At 39.2% G+C, this 21,568-nt stretch overlaps 1 protein-coding gene across 1 annotated transcript in view; it reads right to left on the bottom strand.

Moving 5' to 3' along the window:
• Positions 1-2,108: 2,108 nt before the first annotated feature.
• The window catches only part of MYH2 (myosin heavy chain 2), a 28,552-nt gene continuing 9,092 nt past the window's right edge, over positions 2,109-21,568 (bottom strand). The window contains exons 12-40 of the mRNA XM_003818100.5: positions 20,908-21,046; positions 20,425-20,543; positions 20,186-20,335; positions 18,647-18,817; positions 18,215-18,524; positions 17,512-17,588; positions 16,258-16,345; positions 16,053-16,170; positions 14,489-14,612; positions 14,265-14,401; positions 12,612-12,867; positions 10,795-11,037; positions 10,527-10,703; positions 10,299-10,444; positions 10,125-10,215; positions 9,653-10,042; positions 8,711-8,837; positions 7,901-8,019; positions 7,562-7,758; positions 6,653-6,836; positions 6,411-6,576; positions 6,184-6,308; positions 5,717-6,025; positions 5,426-5,629; positions 4,721-4,846; positions 4,458-4,628; positions 4,270-4,374; positions 4,052-4,147; positions 2,109-2,393 (exon numbers count right to left, since the gene is read on the bottom strand). Of these exons, the coding sequence (XP_003818148.1) occupies positions 2,241-2,393; positions 4,052-4,147; positions 4,270-4,374; positions 4,458-4,628; positions 4,721-4,846; positions 5,426-5,629; positions 5,717-6,025; positions 6,184-6,308; positions 6,411-6,576; positions 6,653-6,836; positions 7,562-7,758; positions 7,901-8,019; positions 8,711-8,837; positions 9,653-10,042; positions 10,125-10,215; positions 10,299-10,444; positions 10,527-10,703; positions 10,795-11,037; positions 12,612-12,867; positions 14,265-14,401; positions 14,489-14,612; positions 16,053-16,170; positions 16,258-16,345; positions 17,512-17,588; positions 18,215-18,524; positions 18,647-18,817; positions 20,186-20,335; positions 20,425-20,543; positions 20,908-21,046 (4,818 nt within the window). The 3' untranslated portion in view covers positions 2,109-2,240. The remainder of the gene's footprint in view (positions 2,394-4,051; positions 4,148-4,269; positions 4,375-4,457; positions 4,629-4,720; positions 4,847-5,425; positions 5,630-5,716; positions 6,026-6,183; positions 6,309-6,410; positions 6,577-6,652; positions 6,837-7,561; positions 7,759-7,900; positions 8,020-8,710; positions 8,838-9,652; positions 10,043-10,124; positions 10,216-10,298; positions 10,445-10,526; positions 10,704-10,794; positions 11,038-12,611; positions 12,868-14,264; positions 14,402-14,488; positions 14,613-16,052; positions 16,171-16,257; positions 16,346-17,511; positions 17,589-18,214; positions 18,525-18,646; positions 18,818-20,185; positions 20,336-20,424; positions 20,544-20,907; positions 21,047-21,568) is intronic.

The raw sequence follows: 21,568 nt of genomic DNA, 5'->3' as shown, positions 1-21,568 counted from the left end.
CTTGGAAATTTAATTTTGAAACTTGCTTCATGAAGAGCAGCCAAAGATAGCTTCTTTTGTTTCCTTCAATCAGTCGCCTCTTATTCATTGTCAAATCATTCCACCGGCACTTCGGACTTGCTCCGAAATTGCATTGCCTTCCAAACAGAGATGTCCTGCTTCTCTCATTTTTTTTTGGTGCCCAAGTTGCTTGTGAAATCTTGTTTCCTCTATGAAACTCAACATAAGAAAATATTGGAAACAGGGTATTTCTCTGTCTAAATATGCAGCATCGATGATTTTTCCTCTATCAGCAGTCCATGGGATATATTTAGTATTTTGCTTACAAACAATACCTGAATATTGTTTTCTATTTTAATTTTTTTAAAAAGTTTATTTTACTGTCTTTGTGGCCTCACGTCTCTGTCTGTCAGCATTGTCTGGCTAGGACTGGGACAACATTTGCTTAATATACCTGGTTTTGCACCCACATCTGTATTATTGTACTTATATCTCTATTGATTTAATGGCTGTAGCTTGCCTTATGAAAGGAGATATCTGGATATATTAGTTGTAAAGGTCACATAGTTTTATTACCATAAGGGATCATCTAATTCATCTTTCTCATTTTACTAATACAGCAACTGAGATCCAAAAAATAGAAGAGAATCTCCACAAATCACACAGCAGTTTGGACTCTGGTCATCTGACTTGCGGTCCAGCGTACTCACTTGTGACACTCTTCTACCTGGGGTAGATTAAAGCCATCAGGAAGGGTATTGCAGGGATGTGCGTCTGAGAGGGCCTTTCCTAGCCATCTATTAGCCTGCTTTGTTACCACAGGTACCTAATTTTACTTTCTTACATGTCTGTTTCTTTATTAGGCACCTGCAAAATGTGGGTAATGATTTTCAGGAAGATAAAACATTTTAATAATGCTCTCGATAGGATTTGATGGGAATCTTCAGACAACCTTTTGTCTTGCTCTGGATAAACTTTTCAATAAGTAGGAAGTAAGATATTGTTTTTGTTTATTACTGCCACGTTATAAAGCACTTAAGCAATTCCAGGTGATACAGGAACAAAGTGAAAGAGGGGCTTATGCAGCAAGAAGAGCAATTCCACACCCTTTCTAAGGCTAGTGCGACAGTGTGAATCCAACTTACCTGTTAAACTACCATGTCTAATTTACATCATTTTCACACAGTGCCATTTAGACCAAGATACTCTTGCTTTCTATTTGATGGGAAGTTACCATTTAGTTCTTCCTTTATTCTGTCGAGGAAGGTTATATTTTTGGCTATGCATCTCAGCTGCATCCAGTTTAAAAATCTTGATCCTCTAGGAAAACGTCTCTGAGTGGTCCAGATTGCTATGATATCTACTTTTTGTACCAAACTCATACCCATCATTATGTGTGTTGAATATAGATTTGAATAACCTACTTTGAGATCATATTTTCTTCACACTTTTAGTCATTTATTTTGGCTCTTTATATGATTATCCGGGAGACCATAAAGATTGGAAACATAAGCTAATAGCTCATGGATACTACATTATAACGTAAAAATAATATTCTCTATGTCTCCAGATTTGATAGACACCCTGTAGTTTTCATAGGGAGAAGAGTCATATTTAATTTAATTTTGAAACTTGCTTCGTGAAGAACAAGGTCATGTCAAACCCATTACCCAGTGCACCTACTGTGGGCATATGGTACACTGGAATTGATAATGTAAATATCCATGGGCTAATTAAGAATATTTTGTATTTATATTCTTGATAACAGTTATTCAACAAAGAGAATTAATGATACAATTCAGTTTGAATCCCCTATGTGATAATATAGCTAGTACTATCCTGAAAAAGGTTCATGTTAGGGGAAGCAGGAGCTTTCTAAGATTTTACCATACTCAGATATCAGGAAAGGTTAGAAAGAAATAAAATAGACTTCCAGATTTCTGTTCATTAGAGCAGTCTTTCTGGATAAGTGACATCTTTACAGCCTTAAAGTGTTGCCGTAGACCCCCAAAAAAGTCGCCAATTGAATGTGATTGTTTGACAACTCTGTGACTATTCAAACTTTGACATGGCTTCAGGAAAGAGAAAAGACAAGACCAGTCTAAGGATATTGTTTGCAAACTACCCTATGCTTTATTTCCTTTGCAACAGGGTAGAATACACAATAATTACAGAGGGAAATGACCAAAGATGTCACATTTTGTGCCTGTCTTCAGTCATTCCATGGCATCAGGACATGATCACTCTTCACTTATGACTTTTGTGTGAACCTCCCGGCTCTTCACCCGCAGTTTGTTGACCTGGGACTCAGCAATGTCAGCCCGTTCCTCGGCCTCCTCCAGCTCATGCTGGAGCTTGCGGAATTTAGCTAGATTGGTGTTGGATTGTTCCTCCTGAGAATAAAAATGGAATTGTAAGGAACTCATACTTGCATCTTTCTAGACTCTTTAGACCTAATAGAAGAAAGGACTTGGCATCTATGGAGAAGCAACATCTAGGGATTATCATTGAAATTAATTTTAAGATTTGTTTATTGATGTCATATATATATATATATACACACACACACATACATACATACATATGTATCTCACATTCCTATTTTGGCAACCAAAACACATAAAATATATGTACCACAAGTAGAATAAGAAGAAAAATATAAGCTTAGAGAGGAAGGCAAGAATATTAAAGTCATAGTTGTTAATGCTTGCTATAAGATGATGATTTTCCCTTGAGTTAGATTTTTTTATCATATTAAGAATGAACTTATTAAGTTTTTAAAAATTGAAATAAATATTGGATTTTGTCATGTATCATTTTGGCACATTTCAAAATGGTTACTTTTTTCCTCCTGCATTGGATGTAATGATTCTATTGACAGATAACCTAATATTAGGTAATCTTTACATTGTAAGAATTAACCTTATTTAATCACTGGAAGACAATTCCTTTAATAAAGTAAGACTTACTACTTAGTAATTTATCTTTGCTGTAACTGTCTTTATGAGTAAAATTGCCTTTAGTTTTTCTCCCTCTGTCCTCTCTTGGGCAGGCTTTGGTATGAGGGTTATGTGAGCTTCTTAAAATGAACTGGACAGCTTTCCATCTTTTCCCATGCTCTTGAACAGCTACATAGCTGGGGGATTATCTGTTCCTTGAAATTTTGAAAGACCTATCTGGACTTGGGTCCATTTCTAGAAGTAATTCAGCCAACTTAGTAATTTATATCCTCCTAGAAAAATCATCAATTTTTTTCAGGGTTTCAACTTTATTGATAGATGTGTTTTATATTAAAAAATAATCCTCTATGTATATAGCTTATTCCCTTTCTCATTTCTAATGTTGTTTATATTTTCTCTCTTATTTTCCTTGATGAAACTAGTTATAATACATTTATTTTATTAATTCCCCAGAAGTTACAAATATTACTGAAGTTATCAAATAGAAAATAGTATACTCTAATTCACCAATTTCTACTTTTATTTTTAACAGTACTTCTTACTTCTACTGTTTTATTATTATTTATAATTTCTTTATTGGACTGTCTGTTTGTTTATTTTTACTTTTGGTTCATAATGAAAGCATTTAAAGCAATGAATTAGCCTCCAAGCACAGCTTTGACTACATTCTGTAGGTTTGTGAAAGTAGCATCTTCCTTGTGATTTTACTTATAAGTAATAATTATTTAGTAATTATGTTTTTATTTTTACTTTAAACCAAGAGTTATTTAAGAAAGTTAGTTTTTTTAATATTTAAGTACCCAAGAATTTTTGCTTATATTTTGTCATCACTTTACAACTCCATCATACTGTGGCCGGAGAATATGGCCTGTATTATTTCTGCTTTTAATTTTTTTCAGGTTTCTTGGTGGATTGAAAGTTTACTTTTAAAATGAAGCTACTGATATTACGAATGATATGCAAGAATTATTGTACAAAAACAAATGTTAAATATGCATGCAGTAGTCTTTAAAGCAAACAGCTTGTTTACTACAAGAGGTAGTAATTATTTATTAGCTTAATTTGAGGACTTCAATCTTAAAAATACTTACAGCCTCCTCAGCTTGTCTCTTATAAGATTTCACTTTTGCCTGAAGTTTATCTACCAAATCTTGAAGCCTGAGAATATTCTTTCTATCTTCTTCCGTCTGAAAGATTATAAAAAGTCCAGGACCTTAATTACTAAAGCACATGACTATTGCATCATTGCATATGAGTATTTCACATAGACTTCGACCAGTGCTTAGCCGCTAAAAACTACTGGCTGTACCTGGTAAGTGAGTTCCTTCACTCGCCTCTCATGTTTGCGCAGACCTTTGACAGCCTCAGCATTACGCTTTTGCTCACTCTCAACCTCTCCTTCCAGCTCCCGTACCTGCAAATAAGTAGGCTCTTAAGAACTTTGATCCAATAAGGCACTGAAAGCAGATGGAAATAGACAGATATTGGGAGACCCACCCTGGCCTCCAGTTTCTGGATCTGCTTCTTCCCACCCTTCAGGGCCAGCTGCTCAGCCTCATCCAGACGGAGCTGCAGATCCTTCACGGTCTGCTCCATGTTCTTCTTCATCCGCTCAAGGTGGGCGCTGGTGTCCTGCTCCTTCTTCAGCTCCTCAGCCATCATGGCGGCCTAAATAGCAAATAAATCAAGAAAACCAAGAAAGTTATAGATGTCAGGAAATCTTACTGCTAAATCAGTGGACAAGTGTGCCTGCCACTCACATCAGTGATGGCCTTCTTGGCCTTTTCTTCGGCATTGCGGGCTTCCTGGAGAATGTCCTCCATCTCTCCTTGCATTTGGGAAATATCTGTCTCCAGCTTCTTCTTGGTGTTGATCAGGCTGGTGTTCTGTTTAAAAAGAATTTGTACATTTAAAAAATTGTGTTACCAAAGTATTTATTGGTAACCATTCTTGAAAAAAATTCAGATAAAAATTTGCAAGTCAAAAATGCCTTTTAATATTAAAGAATTAAAGGATTGTGTTATGTAATATGATTAAATAAAATAGAAATGTTATAGAATATTCAGCATCTTCAAGTGTATAGGTCACAAGCAGACCAAGTAGCTCTATAATTTTATAATTATCATTTACCAATAGACCATTCACAGGGATAAAAGTATAATGGACTTTCTCATAACATTCCATTTCTCCAGAATGAAATGTGAATATTGATAATGAGGGCCAATAAAGATATTAACACAATAGAATACGGGGGCAGCCTTAGAATATTATATGAAGCAAATCAACAATAGTTTTTCAAAGCAAAACAGTGAAAGATTTCTCAATAATGCAGAATTACTATTCTGTATTATTTGAAAAGAAAATTTGATAGACATATTAGGTCTAGCTGTCTTATGAAAACTCAGGCTTATCTATTCTGGGACATATAAAATTTACTAAGGAGAGTTCTTTGTGCTGAATCCCACCTGGGTGTGCAGTAGCTGAACACGCTCACTGGCATCCAGGAGCTCCTGTTCTGCGATTTTCCTGCTCCTTTCTGTCTGTTCCAGAGTGGCCCGCAGCTCCTCGATCTCAGCCTGCAGCAGGTTGGCTCTGCGCTCCACCATGGCCAGCTGTTCCTTCAGGTCCTCCTGGCTCCGGAGAGCATCATCCAGGTGGATCTGGGTATCCTGTGAAACAAACCATCATTGAGACATCATGTTCTCAGGGTTGCAGGCACCCCAATAGTCCTGGGACCATCTCTTGGACATATTTACCTTGAGGATGCCTTGGGTGTTCCTGTAGTTCCTCAGGGCCTCAGCAGCCATGCGGTTGGCATGGTTCAGCTGGATTTCCATTTCATTGAGGTCTCCCTCCATCTTCTTCTTGAGCCTAATGGCATCATTCCTACTCCTGATCTCAGCATCCAGCGTGCTCTGCATGGACTCCACGATTCTAATGTGGTTTCTCTTCATCTGGTCAATTTCCTCATCTTTTTCAGCAATTTTCCTATCAACCTCAGACTTGACTTGGTTCAACTCAAGCTGGATGCGCAGGATCTTTCCCTCTTCATGTTCAAGAGATGCCTTAATGACAGCAAGAGGTGACATTAGCAAGGAACCAAAAGCTTTATGAAGTTTTTCTGCACAGCAATAATTTTGTGCTATGTGTCTTTTTATTCACTCTATGCAGATGTACCTAATTATTTTCCAAATTTTTTTATAATGCACAATTTTACATGTACCTCTGCTTCTTCTAAAGCAGCCTGAAGTTCACACTTTTCTTGTTCCACTTGTTTCTTTATTTTCTCCAGTTCATGGATACGTTTCCCTCCTTCTGCAATCTGTTCCGTGAGGTCAGAAATCTCCTCTGTTGTTTGAGTAAAAGACAGGTAGGGATTTGGTTAAACATGTGACATAAGGGAGAGATTCTTCCAAGTTATGAATATTATTGAATATGATAGGGACTCACGCTGTAAGTTTTTGTTCTCTCGCTTCAGGGTTTCTAGCTGATCCAAAGATTCCTCGTAGGCATTCTTTATCTTGAACAGCTCAGTGCCAAGGGAACGGGCCTCCTTCTGGGAGGCCTCAAGCTCAGCATGCGTTTCCTCACATTTCTGTTTCCATTCTGCCAGGATCTGAAAAACCAAGACCTGTTACCTGCTGCAAAGACAAAAGAGTAGAGTAAAGAGCAGAAGATGCTGGAGGAATTACCTTATCGAAGTTCCTTTGCTTTTTGTCAAGGGCGGCACAGGCGGCATTTGTCCTCTCCACGTCAAGCATGAGGTCCTCGACCTCATTCTGCAGCCGCTGCTTCGTCTTTTCGAGGGAAGCACATTTGGCGTTCACAGCTTCTACATGTTCCTCAGCTGCCTGCAGCCGCTGGGCCAGCTTCTTCCTTGAATATTATACATGTTTTCAGAGAGAAGTGAACCATAATATGAATTATGAGCTATTGCCACACACGTTGAAGAGTATTAGAAACTTCACATTAATGCTGCCCAGCCACCTTTCATTCTTTCAACAAATATTGATGAGCCCCTTTTATGAACCAGACACTGGCTACGCAGCAGTGACCAAGACAAAAAAGATCTCTGCTTCATGAAGACCACAAACAAGTGAGAGAGGTAAACAATAAGCAAATCAGAACATCCGTAATAATACCTTACAGATACAAGTGCAATGAAGCAAAATAAAATAAATGGTGGGCAACTACTCTAGATATTCAGTGAAGGCCTCCATGAAGAGATATTTGAGTCAAGAGCTAAAAGAAGTCAGAGAGCCAAAGGGAAGTCTGTGGAGAGGGTATTTCAGACAGAGAGAAGAGCAGGTACAAGCCCCTGATGCAGCGATGAGCTCATTGTGCTTGACAAACAGCAGTGAGGCCCCTAATTATCAGTGTAATTATTTGCTCTTCTTTGTTTTCTTAACTAGATTTTAGGATCATAAGGCAGGGACCATATTTGATTTATTCATGTCTTATTCTCAGGGCCTGATTGTGACTGGCACATAAAAGCAGATTAATGAGCATTTGTGGACTAATTCACTGAATCTTCAAAGGTCATGTCTTTCTGATTCAATATGCAAAGTTTTCTGCTCATTCTCTCATATCTGTGCACATACTTGGCCTCCTCCAGCTCCTCTGTGCGCTGGATGGCGTCCGTCTCGTATTTGGTCCTCCACTGGGCAACCTCGGTGTTGGCCTTGGACAGTGCTCTCTGCAGCTCGGCCTTGGATTCCTGCTCCTCCTCATACTGTTCCCGCAGCAGGTCACAGTCGTGGCGGGAAGACTGCAGGGCATGCGCCAGGGCGTTCTTGGCCTATGGAGGCAGTTACACCTTCATTTTACTGGATATTTAAATATTTAACTCTTAACTTTCAAAACCTTTTGAAAGCTGGTATAACAGGCTCCATGTAGAATCAGCTCATGAGGGAAAAAATCAGTCTTAGAATCATAATTACTTTTATCTCCTCTTCAAGTTGCCTCTTTAATTCTTCAATCTGTTGAGTAAAGGCTTGTTTGCCTCTTGATAACTGAGTCACCAGGGCTTCCTTTTCATCAAGCTGGCGTGAAAACTCACCTGATGGACAAAAGAAATGGCACCATTTTTTAAGTGAAAAACAAGATTCTGCAAGCCCATGTTAGAAAGAAATTTTGACTCTTATTTTCCCAAATTGAGTGCTCAGATGGTTGAATTCTATACTGACATCTTCATGCTCAATGCAGGTTTTCAGTTTTTATGGTGAAACTTTCAGATCAATCGGAATGAATAAATACAGCTTAAATTCCTTTTGTCCTTTCCATAACTAATTCTTTCAGAATTATATGATATTGTGCAAAATCTGGTGAGGACTGTCAAATGAGTAAGCTAAAATGTCTAATTCTACAGAGTCCCCATTCCATAGGACTTTTGAGAGACTGGGATATTCATTGCCCCATTCTGGAAGTTAGTTGACCCTCATATAAATAAAGAGAAACTTGGCCTGAAAGAGAAGCCCTGAACTCATGCTGGAGTAACCGCTAATCCCAGCATCCTCGCAATGAGCAAATACTCAAGGCCATTCTGGAACAGAGCTTGATTTTGTCCTATTGAAACCTTTATCTCCAGCATTGTCCCAAGATGACCTTGCACATAGGTCAGGTGTCTGAGCTGTTCAGTGAATCGGACATGTTCTCAGCTGTTTTATTAGGCTCCCACGTCACCAAATCAGTCCGTTGTTCTTAATCACATCCTCTCCACCCTGAAGCTGCACAGAAGAGGGGAGAGTTACCAGATTCAGTCTGCAGGCGCCCCCTCTGCGCAGTCAGGTCATTGATCAGCCGCTGCTGCTCCTCTTCCTTTGATTTCAGTTCACTCAGTTGGTCCTCTAGAGTCCGGCACATTTTCTCTAGGTTTCCCTATAGAAGAAAAAGTAAAAGACGAAAACAGAGACCTTTTAAGCGAATAATAATCACCTTTGCAGTTGCTGTAACTTCTCCCCGAAATAAAAAATACAATATTTATCTTAATATAGAAAAGAAACCAAATTATCTTATATGTAATATAATGCATAAAAATTTTTCTTTCTTTCTTTTTTTTTTTTTTTGAGACAGAGTCTTGCTCTGTCCCCAGGCTGGAGTGCAGTGGCGTGATCTCGACTCACTGCAACCTCCACCTCCCGGGTTCAAGCGATTCTCCTGCCTCAGCCTCCTGAATAGCTGGGACTACAGGCACGCGCCACCACACCTGGCTGATTTTTCTTATATTTTATGAAAGCTAATCATGAAGCTCTGTTCAATATTAATATGAAAATGTTAAGGTTATATTCTAATTTTAAGATTTTGTTAGAATTGTATAGTGTACATTTTCTAAAAGCATGTTCTAAAATACTTCATTGCCTTTATGTACAATGAAACTTTCCTTATTTCAATTTCCTTGAAATAATTGGAGACCTTTGTTCTATAACTGGAGACTTGGAGAACACAGATGGCTTATGTTCAAAAGCTGGTGTTGTTGTTTATTAATGGCGTGATGGGTCAAAGTGCTTGGCCTCTTTGAATTTCTGATCCTTTATTTGTTAAGTTGAAATAATAAAAAATGCTGATTTTTTGTGCTTACTTCCCTGAATTACTGCAGTTAACAAATGACTTAATGTGTAAAAAGTGCCCTGTGCAAACTATGATGTGTCCATAATGCATTATTTTCAATAACAATTTCCCAGAATTTGTAGTACCTTGGCTTTGGAGACTGTTTCTACATTACTAGCAAGGTCATCAATCTCCATCTTCATCTCACTCTTCTCCTTCTCCAGCTTCTGCTTCACTCGCTGCAGGTTGTCAATCTGCTCCCCAAGCTCGGCCACACTATCTGCATGCTTCTTCCTCAGGGTGGCCGCTGTGGCTTCATGCTGTAGGGTGGCCTCCTCCAGGTCCCTGCGCATTTTCTGGAACTCAGCCTCCCGCTTCTTGTTCATCTCAATCTGGGCTGAAGTGGCCCCACCGGCTTCTTCCAGCCTCTCGCTGATCTCCTCCAGCTCCCGGGAGAGGTCAGAGCGCTGCTTCTCTGCTTTGGCCCGGGAGGCCCGCTCTGCCTCGATTTCCTCCTCCAGCTCCTCAATGCGGGCCTGGGAATGGTGGAAAATACAAACTCAGCTTCTTTGTGTCATAACTACCTCCGAGCCAGACTGATGAAAATCATGTACTTACTTGCAATTCTTTAATTTTCTTCTGCAATTGAATGCCAAGTGCCTGTTCATCTTCAATCTTGCTTTGCAGATTGCTGATTTCAAACTCTTTCCTTTTAGAAAAGTAGCAAAGGACAACAATTTAGTCCATATCTAATGTAGGAAGCAAATCCATAAGCAATTCTTTCTTACTTACTTTTTGAGCTTTTCATCAAGTTGCTGTTTCTCATTTTCAATGTCCATTATGGATTCTTGGGCCAACTTCAAGTCACCCTCAAGTTTCCTCTTAGCCCTTTCTAGGTCCATGCGAAGTTTCTTTTCTTGCTCCAAGGACCCTTCAAGCTAAATATAAATAATGTTGAATCAGAAGGAATGCTTATCTTCCTTTAGAAGAAAAGAATGTCCTTGATGATACTAGACTTACATCATCCACTTGTTGTTCAAGTTTGATTTTAGCTTTGGTCAGGGTGTTGACTTTGTCCTCCTCTGCCTGCAGGTCATCCAGGGTCTGCTGGTGGGCCTCCTGGAGAGCCTTCTTCTCCTTGGTCAGCTTAGCAATGGTTTCATCCAGGCCTGCCATCTCTTCTGTGAGGTTTTTCACCTACAAAGGTGAAGAAAGCAGCTTAGTTGCTATAAAGCAGCTTAGTTGGGTGGCAGAACCTCTATACAGTACTGTAGAATATGATTGATACCTTGTTTTCTGTGGCATGTTTCTCCTTCTCAACCTTGGCCAGTGTCAGCTCAAGGTCATCAATGTCTTTTTTGAGTTCTGAACATTCATCCTCCAGTTTCCTCTTCTTGGCTGTCAGCTCAGCATTGATCTCTTCCTCATCCTCAGCTCTCTCAGTCACCTCTTTGATTTTGGCCTCTAGCTGGATTTTGGTTTTGATTAGCTGGTCACACCTTTCCTCTGCATCAGCCAAGCCTTCGGCTTCCTTAAGTTGGAAACAAGATCAAAATTGGGAAGAAAGCATGAAATACTTCACAACGGATAAGAGTGTATGTTTCTGCATTTGATCTTTTGAATTTCCTATATTCATTTGTTTACTCCTTCACAAATTTTTGTTTCATGAACCACCCTACTGTGTACATTTTCCACATGTGGGTAAGCCAAAATGTACCAGTTGTTTTGTTCCCCTAAAAGAATGTATTCTACAGTAGATTAGAAAACCTATTTCCCAAAAGCTACCATTAATGTAGAAAGCAATTAGTGACATAACAGATTAGAGAAGTTGGATCAGAGATGGTTTCATGAAAGAATTGCTATTTGATTTGGGCCTTGAGAGAGGGGTAGGATTTGCTTTTGCAGAAATCAACTTATTGTGGAGAGGAGCAGGAGGGTTGTGGGGAAGCATTCTAGCAGGACAAATTCAAGATACAGCTGCTACTGATTTTTTTTTTTTTTTGTAGTACTGGAGGATGCTCCTGATTATGATGTACTAAATTCAAGTTGAAACATAAAGTAATCAAGAAATTCCTGGCAACCTGCTGTTTCCAATTAAGGGGGTCAGGGCAGGCGGGAAATAAAGGAGACACTGGAATATATACTCATCAGTAATCCTCCATATCAGTCTTTGACTACATTAAGGAATGCAGGGTGCTGTGTATAACTGTGTAATGAATACAGTGGTTTAGTACAGATTCTGCATAAATCTCTGGGGACAACAGAAGAGAATACAGGGTAGATTTGGAGGGCTTTTTCCTTCTGTAATCTAGAAGGAGTTATTACACTGCTTGGAGTTATTACACTGCTCAACGTTGACAGAGAGACCAGTCTTAACAAAAAAATATGACTTTATGATAAGTAGACCAATTCAATTCACTCCAAATAAAACATAGTCTTATAAATTATAGTCTGAAGTTGATGGAAGCAGTTCTAAAATGATTGGTTCAGGAGAGGGCAGTGAGCGGGCTGGATGGAAGAAGAGACAATTGGGAAGTAGGCTGAGCAACTTTGGTGCTGATGCAGCAATGTGGGTGTGACATGATGGGACACTGACTGTGGAGACAGATTAGAAAGAGGGAGTCTGAGTTTTTGAGATCAATATCACACGATAATTCAGTAAAATTTGATGAGAGTGCTGTCATGTGTCAGCTGTTCCTATTATAATTTAAGACCCGTGGACATCTAGAAGTTCAAGGAAGTTTCAGAAAAATATTACTCTCTCCATGCTATCCTCCCCTTCATATTTTATTTGGGATTGTGTCATATTAAAATCATTTTTATGGACTGTATTTAAAGAGAAAATAAGTCAAAAATCTTGTGGTTTGATGAAATTGTGTACAATGGAAAATGAGGGATATTTCTACCTCACTGCCCTGGTGCTGGTTTGTTGGGGGTTATTGGGCAATGGAGGAATGTTTGGACCTTTTCGTGCCATTGGAGTGTTTTAACCTTTTCCTTCCAATGAGTGTCTCCCTTGCGATTACCCAACTCATGGCCCACAATGGCCAAAGTTCTAGCACCTGCATCCTGGTTAGTGATACCAGGGGTGATATTCAAACTCACAGCCTGAACTTGGAGCTGCAAGTCATTTTTTTCTTTCAACAGCGTCACCATCTTTTCTTCCAGTTCCTTCCTTTTTGCCTCTGACTTGGCAAGTTCGTCTTTAATTTTCTGAAATTCTTCCTTCATGGTGGCCATCTCCTTCTCAGTTTCTGCACTCTTCAACAGAGGCTTGATCTTGAAGAAGAGTTTCATCCAGGGCCAGTGCTTGACATTCATGAAGGATCTGATATTGTACTGGATACAGAAGATGGCCTCCCTGAAATTTAATTGATGCAAATTAGTATTGTGTGGTTGATGCAATGGGATGAAACCTTAGCAGTGAGAGTTGGAGGTTCTGCTTCACCTTGTTCCTACTCTGCTTTCAAACACGCAGATGAAAAAAATTCTATTTCAGGATGATGGTCAAGGTCTTGCTAAGGTCACTCATTTCTCTACATCACTGCTTCTCAAACTTTGGCATGCATAAGAATCACCTGAAGGGCTTGTTAAAATACTGACTCCTGAACCTCACCTCCATAGATTCAGATTCAGATTCAGAAGATCTAGGGTGGAGCCTGAAAATTGGCACTTTTAACAAGTTTGCAAGAAATGCTGATGTTGCAAGTCCAAGGAGCACCCTTTGAGAAACCTTGCTGTATGTCAGTCCTTCTCAAACATTGCTACTAAAACACCACTAAGGGCAGTGAAGGGGGAACACAGCTCTTTAGGGGTATATGGGGCATGAGATATTAAAAACTCAGAATTTCTTAGAAAATCTCTGGCTTTATATGTTAATGTTGTGTGAATTTTGTATTCTATTCTCTAATACCACTTTTGTTTTCATCTAAATGATTTTTACAGCTAATTACCCCATATATAGACAATTACCCAAATATATATATATCGTGGATCATGACCAAAATTTATTATTTTTAATGAAATGGAATATAGTTGAAAATATTAGCATAATTACAAGTGGTAAAAATAAAATTTGCTTCATGTAAATTATTTATATATCTGCATACACATATGTATATGTGTAGATGTATAGGTGGCAATGTAAAATGCCTTTCTCAACATGGAGAAATGGTCCTGATCACATACATCCTGTACTTTGAGATACCTGGCTCTATAGTCTTTGAACTCTGTCCTTGCATCAAATTAGATCACCAAATAGCTACATTCCCTGATGCATTGTGTTAACTTACTGCAAAAAGTCCTTCACAGATAAATGGCCCCTAATATTTTAAATCATGATAGTTTGATAATATAAATGATCAGAGGGAAAAAGTTGTTTCTACAGCCTGTGTAAAACCACTCTTGAGTATACTGTCTGTTTTGCAGGTCAATGTCCCTTATCTAATGATCTGTCCAATAAATTCATATTAGAAACAGGTGCTAGGGCAAAAGTTTGCTTCTGCTTACTCACTGGTGTATTTTATCTTATTAGATAAGAAGTACACACTTCTTACCTAACCTCTCAAGTTTTTACCCATACAATCAGATGGTGATGGTTCCTTCCTTAAGTTTTCTGGTACATGTATATTCCCACTTCATTATAGGACTCTTATTCATTTCTTCTTTAGTGTCCTTATCATAAGCTGAGTCTTAACTGTAAGCCATTTCAAATATGTTTTTGAAGATGGAATATGTGAATAAACATATTTTTTATACCTTCTCTCCACCATCCTCTGGTACTCCACTCTTGCCAAGAACCCTCTGCACCTGGCCTGGGTTCGGGTAATCAGCTGGGCCAGCTTGTCATCTCGCATCTCCTCTAGGAGCCCCAGAAGACCAGCTTTGAAAAAGACCTGTGAATGGAAAGAGTTGCAGATCACAAGCTTTAATAAAGTTCAAAGGGACAGGAATAGCATCAGGTAGGATTTACAGAAAATTACCTTGGTGTGCCCAAATTTATACTGGGTGTGGTCAATGTCGATGGATGCAAGGAGCTTCTCAGAGGCCTTCTTGCTATCAATGAATTGCCCTTCAGGGATTGCACTTGCATTTAATACCTTGTATCTGTTGAAGTACATATAGCTTTTAACAACTAGTTTACTGATGACACAAATACTAGCTAAACATTAAATGATTCATTTTTTAAAGCAGAGCTTTAAAAAAATATTATTCTTTGTTCACAAGGAGAACATTGTTTATCTGAATGGTCAACCCTTTGGCAACCAATTTTTATTCCATTTGCCTTTCCCTCCCAGTTGCAACTTTCCTTTCTGTCTCATCAGACCCTGTTCTTAGAAAAGGGTTCTGCCTTAAGAAAGGCACACATTATGGTGTGCCTAACCAATAAAATGTAATCTGTTATCTTTACTAGATGCATTTGCTTTTTAAGGCCCTGAATCCAAGAAAGCTACTTTTCATTGAAGAATTTGGTAGACAGTACACTTTAGGTATTCGGAACTATCCTAATCACCTAAAATCAAACTTAGACATGCTTTGGATCTTGAGCCCTGGAATCCTCTGTCAGTGCCACCTGACCCAGACCTGGGAGAGATCAGCTCCTAGCAGCTGCTACCCAGTCCTTCCCCACCTCTGCCTTTTCTTTGATTCTCAAGATGGGCTTATCTAGAGAGGAGAAAAGGGACCTGAGGAACAGTCATTGTGACATGTTCCCTCTGCCTCCAGGAAACCCTGGGAGTCTAATATGTGGGAGAAAAAGACGAACATAGATGACACCAAAGGAAATGACAGAAAATGAATAGCTATGTTTGCATGGAAGAGTTTCTAACTCAACCACTTAATAACTGTGACTTTGGGCAAGTACCTTAATTTCCCTGAGCCTCAGCTTATTCATCTATAAAGTGAAGTCTTAATAGTACCTACCTCTACTGTGTTTTTGCGAGGATTAAACAAGATAATCTAAACATATTAAGCACTCAAAAAGGTCGCTCTTAATTATTATTGGAGTTAACGTGTACATCTATGAGCTAAGCTAAGTGCCTGATAAATCCAATGAAAATTCCACAAGGTGCTTAAAATGTTGTATATTTATATTTTAAAAGTATTTGAGGCTGGGCATGGTGGCTCATGCCTGTAATCCCAAAACTTTTGGAGGCCGAGGCTGGCGGATGACCTGAGGTCAGGAGTTTGAGACTAGCCTGGCCAACATGGTGAAACCCCATCTGTACTAAAAATGCAATAATTAGCTGGGCGTGGTGGCATATGCCTGTAGTCCCAGCTACTTGGGAGGCTGAGGCAGGAGAATCGCTTGAACCCAGGAGGCAGAGGTTGCAGTGAGCTGAGATCACGCCATTGCACTCCAGCCTGGGTGACAGAGCAAGACTTTGTCTCAAAACAAAAGTGTTCGAGACTTGAGACTTGTAATTTTTTTACTTCTTTTTGTGACAAAACTAACAAGTAGAGGCATATGTTTCACTAAATTGTTTTGCTTGCATTAAACTTGTTCATATTAAACTTCAGAATACACCATAATCAGGAGAAACTGACCTCTGTTTGAAGTCTGCATAAAGGATTCTGCTTGGAAATCCTTTCCTACAGATGCGGATGCCTTCCAGCACACCGTTACACCTCAGCTGGTGCAGGACAAGCTCATGCTCCATGGCACCTAAAAATGCATGTTTATTTCACTGCAGAGCTGTTGAAAAGGAGGTGTGGCAGTCATCCTTTGCACTTTCATTATAGAATTTCTTACCAGGAGTTTTTGTCTCATTGGGGATGATACACCTCACAAAGTGAGGATGGGTACTCCTGAGGTTGGTCATCAGCTTGTTCAAATTCTCCTGTAAAATCAGGAAAAATCCTGTCATTTTAGGCTCTAGACATGGATATGAGCAGTCATTGGTGTCTATAAAATCAATATCTATAGCTGAGTTGAATGACCAGTATGGACTGCGTTCATATAAGGCAACACTTTGAATGCTTCTTCTGAGATGCTTTTTCCTCCTCAATAGATCTTTCTGCACTTGAGTTTCTGAGAGTTACACACAGAACAAGGAAAGCACCCTGGCATGTTGCTTCTTTTCAGTTTATGCCAACACCATCCTTTCTACCCTGGTCCCTGGCCATACACATACATTTACAAGGCCATTGCCTTCCCATGCGAGATGATCGCTCTTTCTTCTACTAAATTCCATAGTTCTCCAGTAAGGAAATGGAAGCCTGCACCACATTTGGACGTTTTCCTTATAATACAGCTCCTCTTTTCCAGCTCTGTCAATTTTTAGGGGATAGAGATTATCTACAGGGGAGCAATCCTACCAATTATAATTGAAAATTGACTCGATTAAGAGCAAGGATACCATATTAGCTGCACTGCAGATTTGCTGCTAGAATTCATGAGTTCATTAGCCATACTGATGTCTTTTAGTCTCTCTGAGTTCATGTCATTGCTCTTTTTCATGGCTCAGCTAGATTATGAATGGCAGAGTATTATGGTCTATAAGATTTTCTATAAAATATTTCTCATTATTTGACTTAGCATGAAAAGTGAACTAATAATTTCTGAGTAATTTAAATCCCTTCTTTCCAAAGTTAGATCAACAGAGTCACTAGTTACTATCAGTCCTTTTCTAAACTACTCATGGAATGATCTTGTACTTTTAAAAGCAAATTTTATGCATTGGGTACAGTGTACACTGCTCTGGTGATGGGTGCACCAAAATCTCAGAAATCACCACTAAAGAACTTATGCGTGTAACCCAACACCACCTGTTCCCCAAAACCTATTGAAATAAAAAATAAATTTAAAAAAAGAAAAGACGAGGGGAATTTTGCCCAGCGAGATGTCAAAGCATATTACAAAGTAATTTTAATAAATGTAATGTGATATTAGTATATGAATAGATAAATATATCCTTAGAACAAAAATAGAAGTTCAGAAAAACAGACCCATGTAAAAAAAAATCCCAAAGTAATTGGAGAATGTCAAAAACAATTTCTTCCTTACTCTGAAAAGGGCAGACACTGTCTGGAAAGAAGAGCCCTTCTTCTTACCACCTTTCTTGGCCCCTCCACCAGCTCCCTCTGAAGAAAAAGGAAGAAAAGAAATACGGTTTTGAATTGGCAGGGCTACTTCTTGCGTATTTGCTGATTTCTGTGTTCATCGAGTGGAGCCTTTTTTCTACTCAGCTGGCCTCTCTGATTGAGCCTGAATGAATCTTATTTTTCAACTAAGTTTGCAGCCACTTATCTGTGATTCTTTCTCCAGTGGGAAATGAGGCCAGGGATATTCACCTGACCGTATAGAGAGGGATTCCCTAATATTAGGACATGTGAGGAGCTAACTTCAAAAATCATCAACAGAAGCTAGTACTGAGAGGTGGAAGTTTGTCACTCTGTTGCCTAAGATTTATACCCTCAGATACGCTATATATCCTGCAGATGTGGAGGAAGAAGTAGGAGAGAATCGTAGAAGCTGAGGCTTTTCATTGGTTGAGAGCCTGATAATCCTCTCTGACTCTGCAATAGGGCTCCTGTCAGTAGTGGAGTGAGCCACAAATGTGTAATTACAAGGCTGCCTATCTATTCAATACTTGGAGGAACCAGGGGCTTGGTCTGCAACCCTTCTGCCAGACCTAAGAGATCACTAGCTTCAATTTAACATCACATTTTGTAATACCTAGAGAGTATTATTATCATTTGAGCATTACCTCCTTCAGCAGTTTGAGTCCCAGAGAAGAGGTGAGCTAGAGTTTTCATTGCAGACTTCTGGTACAGTCCAACCACGGTCTCATTCAGGGGGTCCTTGTTCTTCTCCAGCCAGCCAGTAATGTTGTAGTCCACAACACCAGCATAGTGAATCAGAGAGAAGTGGGCCTCGGCCTTGCCTTTGACCACCTTGGGCTTCTGGAAGTTGGCAGACTTGCCCAGGTGCTGGTCATACAGCTTGTTCTTGAAGGAGGTGTCTGTTGCCTTAGGGAACATGCACTCCTCTTCCAGGATGGAGAAGATGCCCATAGGCTAAAAAGCAGACCACAACACAAAATTGTACTTCTATTTTTTTTTCTGTCTATAGAATTAAAATAAAAAGCAGTGAATAATATAGTTGCCGCAAAATATGGTTTCGGAAATGCAAAACCAACCTTCTCGATGAGCTCGATGCAGGCAGCCAGGTCCATCCCGAAGTCGATGAACGTCCACTCGATGCCTTCCTTCTTGTACTCCTCCTGCTCCAGCACGAACATGTGGTGGTTGAAAAACTGTTGCAGTTTCTCATTGGTGAAGTTGATGCACAGCTGCTCCAGGCTGTTGAACTAAATAAATAGATATGTTTACTTCTCTCTTAAGCAAATTGAGTATTTTTTAAAATACAGAACTTTTCCATTTTAAAAATATGTGTCCAAGAGCCTTTATATTACAGATGTTAAAATCACTGGGTTAAAGAGACTTTGAAATAAAAGGTGAAAAGTATGGAAGGTTTGAGGGCATGCGGAAGCTACTATTTTTCTGCTGTCATTTTGTAGAAAATCCTACCATTATGATATTCTTTTCCTGCATTTGCTTAAGTTTATTCAGGTATTTTCCTGAGTACCTACTTAATCATCCTGTGTTTATTCCCATTATCTTCTACATTTTCCAGAAGGTTTACAGTTTTCTGTTGACTCATTTAGGAGCCAACTTGCAACCCATGAGAAGCTGGCTGGGAGGAGTCTATCTTGCGTGGCAATCACATGGTCAGCATGGCAAGTGAACAATAATTTGCCACCCCTGTTATTCTTTAATGCGAAATGAAAAAAAAAAGATCAAGATACCAAGTATTATATAAACTATGACAATATACATTTGTATTTTTAAAAATTCCCCAAACAGCACTTTGGGAGGCCGAGGTGGGTGGATCACGAGGTCAGAAGATCGAGACCATTCTGGCTAACACGGTGAAACCTCATGTCTACTAAAAAAAATACAAAAGCATTAGCCGGGTGTGGTGGCAGGCGCCTGTAGTCCCAGCTATTCGGGAGGCTGAGGCAGGAGAATGGCGTGAACCCAAAGGCGGAGCTTGCAGTGAGCCGAGATCACGCCACTGCACTCCAGCCTGGGCGACAGAGTGAGACTCCGTCTCAAAAAAAAAAAAAAAAAATCACCAAAATGTTAACATTATACATAAATAGTAGAATTATGTGGAATCTTTTTCCTTGGGACCTTCTATATCCTCTCCAAAGCCCTAAGTTTTGCTTGTATAATTAGAAAAAAAAATTAAACTTCTTGAAAACTATAATCAAGAAAAATATATTTCGTAATCAAATATGAATTTTTATTTCATGATATCATACTAATGAGTCTTAAAAGCTAATTGCATTTGTTACTGCTGACTCTAAATTATTAACGTTTCTCAGCTCTTATTGTCTCTAAGTATTTCTTAAAATAGACCTTCAATCCCACTGTACTAAGCTAATTCAGAACTCCCTTTGTATCAATAACAAGTTAGGGAGTCCTTATTAAGTGCATTGTTGTTTTTTATAGAAGTGGAATTGGTACTACAATAACTGCCCAGTTACTCTCTTTTAAGGCTTAAAATAATTTCGACAGTGGTAAGAAAAGGTCATAGTCTTCACTAACTCCTTCATATAGATATTTCCATTGCCTTACTGTAAAATCCTCTCACCAACCAGCTACAAACTCACATCAAAAATCTCAAAACCAGCAATGTCCAAGACCCCGATGAAGTACTGCCTGGGCTGCTTGGTGTCCAGCTGCTGGTTGATGCGGGCGACCATCCACAGGAACATCTTCTCGTAGACGGCTTTGGCCAGAGCACCTACTGCGTTGGTCACCTTAAAAGACAAAATTATAACTCTCAAAGTTATTAGAGGCCTGTGAAAATGCTTTCATCCCTGGCAGTTAATTTGAATTATGCACCTACCTGTTCTACAGTCTGGCCTTTGGTGACATACTCATTGCCGACCTTGACCCTGGGGTAGCAGAGAGCTTTGAGCAGATCTGCAGAGTTCAGACTCTGGAGGTAGGCCGCCTTGTCAGCAACTAAAAAGAAGAAAGAGTAGAACAATGTTATTGTGGCCCAAAGAAACCCACTTCCTTAAAAATATTTTTTAAACTGCAAGTATTTTGTGCAGTGTTTCAAATATCTCTTTCTGAGTATCCTTACCCATTTGTTCATTAAGTTCAAGTTTTTGATTATGGGGTAGTTTGCCCTAAAGAACTTCAATAATTATAGGAAACACCTACCTAGTGCTTATGTTTCCCATTGCACATTACTTAGGTATACAGATACTTTAAAACTTAATTCTTAAAAGTGAATTTACCTTCCCTAGGAAAATTCCTGGGTAACAAGTTAAGAATGTGATTTTCAAACAAATGCAAAACATGGGAGTGACTTAGTTGATACCTTCTGTGCCATCTGGCTCTGCTTGCTCCTCACGCTGCTTTTGCTTAAATTTTAGGTTCCCATAATGCATCACAGCCCCCGTGAGCTTGTAAATGGAGACCTTTTCTTCATTAGTAAAGCCCAAAATATCAATAGCACTCTGTCAATATAACCAATAGGATAGCTGTTAGGTTGTGATCCACACGCTTACTGTTAATACTGCACATTCCCATTGCTGGCCTGAGGAAACTACCAGTGCTAATGGGAGACAAGGAACCCCTTAGATTGGGTATATAGAGAGTTGGTCAACCAAAGGCCAGCACAGAGCATTAGAATTATAGGTGCATACCCTCTGAAGATTCAAAACGGGAACTTAGAACAGAGAACAAAGATAGTAAATCTAAGGAACTTGTTATTTTGAGAGATGGTAGGAATCTAATGCAAGTCAATTGCAAAAAACAAAAAAATAGTTTAGAAATTTTCAGAAATGATAGATCTTTAGAAGAATGTAAGGGGTAAGTAAAATGCTATAGGGGCACATCATACTCTTTTCATTTGACTCCAAGGGGCATGTCCATTTGCATCCTGGAATCTTCCTTTGCCATTTCTACTAGACACTGAATATTTATCTGGATCACCATTACTCTGACCCACCATAATAATTCCAATTTTCTTGTGTTCT

Source organism: Pan paniscus, chromosome 19, assembly GCF_029289425.2.
Source record: "Pan paniscus chromosome 19, NHGRI_mPanPan1-v2.0_pri, whole genome shotgun sequence".
Classification (NCBI taxonomy): Eukaryota; Metazoa; Chordata; class Mammalia; order Primates; family Hominidae; genus Pan; species Pan paniscus.
Note: the sequence above shows the minus strand (reverse complement) of the source record. Positions and strands in the feature narration are given on the sequence as shown.